This window comes from Morone saxatilis, unplaced genomic scaffold (genome assembly GCF_004916995.1).
Source record: "Morone saxatilis isolate NCDOM2014 unplaced genomic scaffold, NCSU_SB_2.0 Contig17, whole genome shotgun sequence".
Lineage (NCBI taxonomy): Eukaryota > Metazoa > Chordata > Actinopteri > Moronidae > Morone > Morone saxatilis.
The window spans coordinates 29,008,377-29,012,408 of record NW_023339729.1 but is presented as its reverse complement, the minus strand read 5'-3'; the positions used below and the strand labels follow the sequence as shown (position 1 = coordinate 29,012,408).

At 39.5% G+C, this 4,032-nt stretch overlaps 1 protein-coding gene across 1 annotated transcript in view; it reads left to right on the top strand.

Moving 5' to 3' along the window:
* Positions 1–11: 11 nt before the first annotated feature.
* LOC118327234 (hsp90 co-chaperone Cdc37-like) overlaps positions 12–4,032 on the top strand; it is a gene marked incomplete at its 3' end in the record, with an annotated part of 4,505 nt that continues 484 nt past the window's right edge. The window contains 4 exon segments of the mRNA XM_035660524.1: positions 12–154; positions 2,346–2,639; positions 2,733–2,838; positions 3,850–3,965. Of these exon segments, the coding sequence (XP_035516417.1) occupies positions 38–154; positions 2,346–2,639; positions 2,733–2,838; positions 3,850–3,965 (633 nt within the window).

Below are 4,032 nucleotides of genomic sequence, written 5' to 3'. Positions count from 1 at the left end.
GGAGAGGAGAAGAGAGGAGAGCAGGCACAGCTGGAAGATGAGCACCGGAGCGGGCATCGACTACAGCGTCTGGGATCACGTCTACGTGTCGGACGATGAAGATGTGGCCTGTCCGTACGTCGACACGCCGAGCTTGTTCAGAATGAGACACCGGGTCAGCAGTGACACTTGTAGTAGCCGTGAAGTTTGGAGTCGTACACCTGGGTTAGTTTTACCTGTAGACGTGATTTTATAGGTAACGTTAACAGACCGACAACCAGAGGAGTCGGTACAGACAGGCAGCCAACAGGCGTAACGGAGAAATCAGTGACCCGTTAGATTCAGTGACGCTGAAGCAGTTAGTTCCCGTGACGCTGAAGCAGTTTAGTTCCCAACCGGTTCCCCCAAAGGACCCATTTTCTATCATTGTGTATGTGTAAACTGACAACTCCTGACTAACGTACATTACCCCTTTTATGGATATTTCATATTATATCCAATGCGATAAACGATTATTATTATTATTTTTAACAATACATACAATAAATACTTTGATAAATTCTGTGTTTTCTTTCTTAGAGAGTGAAGGCTCTGTGAATATAGCTCCAAAGTTGATTAATTAATACCCTAAACTTTAAAAGTAACAATTTAATTTAGTTTTCTTAACAGAAATGAACAAAATGCTCATTATTAATTATTTATTAAGTTTTCTTGCCCACCCTAAAATCAAGAAGGCCTTGCGACCCCAAAGCGCAAGAACTACTGTGCTAAAGGAGCTAACATTACTAGCTAAAGACCTTTAAAATAACAAGTTATACCAGGCTTTTACAAGAAGAAGAAAAGAAAAAAGAGGGAGATAGAAAAGGCAGAATACATGTTATAAAAACATAAAAGGTGTAAAATCGAGAGAAAGTAAAAAGAAACCGACGAAGAGGACAACTAAATGCTCTTTTTGTGGCCATATCTGACTGTGTGTGACTACAATGTTTGGGAACAGCCATCAACATTTGTGACCCATCTAAACAATACAGTATGCGACACATACGTGCAATGTAAGTGATAAAATTGGTGTTGATTTCAGATGAACACATTTATTTTGGAGTGGCGTTTATATATCGGCCGACAAGTAAAAAGTTATGTTTTCAGGTAGGAGTGTAAAAAGTCCACTCTTGACCTTTGGAAGAATAGTTGAAAAACATTTGAAGTTAAGGTTGAGTCACTAGTTCTTTCCAGAGCTTACAGCCACATTGCATACATATCCTGACTAGGCTATTTCAGGGCTTTCCTTTTTGAATGTCACTGACATCATTATCTCATCATCTTTCTTAAAAAAATGAATCAGATGCTTTGGGAAAAGCTAGAAAGGGGACTTTACACACTGAGTCACCGTTACAGTTCGTCCCTCAGACAGCACTGACAAGTTTATTTGGCAACTCCTCCCGTCAGTATCAAGGTCACAACAGCCCAACTTTTAACAACCCGTATCAAAATGTTTGTTATACATTTTAGCTGGAAAAATATCAATATTGGTGTCTGTGTGAAAAGTAAAGTATTAGTCTCCAGAGCTAACAGCATTCACTTACTTACTCCACGTCACTGATTCCTAACCTTATTGGCTCGTGACCGTTTAAGATGTCTGTTTGTGAACTATTGTCAGTGGTTGTGGTTTGCCCCTGTGGAGAAAAGAGGTAGTTTTTCTACCACCTTTTTTCATAAGAGGGAATCCCCTTGTACTATATTTAAGTAAGTAAACTATCTAGTGGCTTGTAGTCTCCCATGTCTATATTCATTCCAGTATTTCTCAAATCGAATATGTTGGGAATCAAAGTTTGCCACCGAGATGTGGGAATGTTGATGTAACACCAGTGGCTGGTAAGTGTTTGTCATGAGCTGGTACACTGGAGCATGAGGGTTTTGTATGATCGCTCATCACCATCAGCCAGTGAATGTAGGAATGTTGCCAAGTACGTTTTTCTTTAGTAAAAGATAAAACAACTGATTCAGCTCTGTTTTAATGATTCATGCCAAGCAACGGAAATAGTAGTATGATTAATAGTTCCTCAAATCCTTCTCTCCCACGCCAGGTGCTGATTCGTCATGTTTTTAAATAAATCATAGTCCAAACATTGCAAAATGTAGCTCCTAGGTAATTATATCTCTTTTATGTGTTTTATTCTTTCTGTCAAACACACATTTGTTGTTATGTGTGTGTTCTAGTTTTCTCCTAATATCACTTATTGAGAATCTCCCTACTCCCTCTTTTAGTGGTGCATCCTCTCCTCAGCTCCCACCATCTGTGTCTTTATCTTTCTGCTTTTTAAAAAATTAGAAAACTCTTAACTCTGATCCACTCTGACCTGCCACAGGCCCGGCTGGAGAGAATGGCCGAGTTTCAGCAGAGAGGGGAAGACCTGGAGAGTAACTTAGCTGAATGCAAGAGGCTATTAGAGGAAGCCCAGGGCCAACTTAAAGAGCTGGAAGAAGGAAGAAAGGAGAAGGAGGATGAGGAGAGAGAGGCCGAGCTGAAGAAAGTCCAGGCCGAGGTGAGAAAACTGAAAAAGGATGAAAAGTCCTTTGAGAAAATGATCGAAGAGCACCGTCGAGAAGGAAAGAAACTTCCCTGGGATGTAGACAACATCAGTAAAGAAGGCTTCAGCAGGGTAAAGCACGGCATCAAGGTCAAAGGTTTTCGCTAGATTTAGTGCGTCCTGTCAGTATCCTGATTTATCTGTTTTCTTTATCTTGTTTTCTAGAGTGTACTCAACGTCAAGCCTGTTTCAACAGAGGAAACGGGAGAGGAAAAGGTGGAGAAGCATACGGCCTTTGTGGAGAAATATGCAAAGGAAATCAAACACTTTGGTATGCTTTAGTGTGATGTGACTGAGCATTTTTGTTGTCATTTGTTCCCTGCTCACATTGTCTCTTTCTTAAAGAACGTACCCCTCCCTGCTGCTCGGCCCCACAGACGCTCACTTTTCCCGTTAGGTGGATTAGTGTTGTTAAGACCTCTTTATTTTAATCTGTACGTATGATGGTAGCTACTGTAGCTGTTGGTTAGTGTGCATTTATTGTACATACTCTCAATAGTCTATAATTTTGAGCCCAAAGCTATATGTATAAAATGGGAACTTCAGGGTTCAAGAACGTATTTATTGTTTATTTTTGTGTCATATGGTAAAGTCTTATTATGTTTAAGAATGAGTTTTTTGAGTTTGAGTATAATTACGAGAAACACTAATGAGGTTGTCATGACTTTGTGAGTCTACTAGCTACAAATAAAGAAGTATTAAAGAAGTACTAAAGCAATTTAATGTCACACCATTAATATCCGTCATAATGGGGCAGATCTAGATAAATAATAAATATTGTTGTGGCATATTAGTAAAGAATTGAATATGATCTTCAGACATTTTTCATTGATCTTAATCTAAAATGTGGCCATAACAGATCATTAAATTTGTTTCAGTTTTTTAACACGTTTTTAAAATCATCAAAATAAATGTGTTAAATTTGACAGAATTTCTCTTGACACCAAACTCGGGTGGCAGCTGGGGTGGCCAGGCATTTTTTTTAAGGGATGGCAGCTGTTACCCCGTGCCACCTCTCTAGACTCAGAAGAGACAGATTAAGAAACAAGAAAGAAAGCTCTGAATCAAAGCAGCAGAAGAGACACCCTGACTTTAAGTCCCTAGTTTTAGTAAACCTCAAAAAATACACAAAATCACCATTCTTGAAAAGGGTATACAGCTACGTCCATTTTTATTGTCGCTCACTAAGAAACAGTTTTCTAATGACTTAAGTCACTTGAACACCAAACATATTTGACTGCCCGGATTTGAATGTAGCATTATGCTGGATGTGTGTTTCCAGGTATGTTGCGGCGCTGGGACGACAGTCAGAAGTATCTGTCAGACAACCCACATCTGGTGTGCGACGAGACGGCTAATTACCTGGTTGTCATCTGTATTGACTTTGAGATAGATGAGGTGAGTGCTGTGAGAAAGGTCTGTATGGGTTAAAGGGACACTTCACCCATTTGCATTAAGCTTTGTA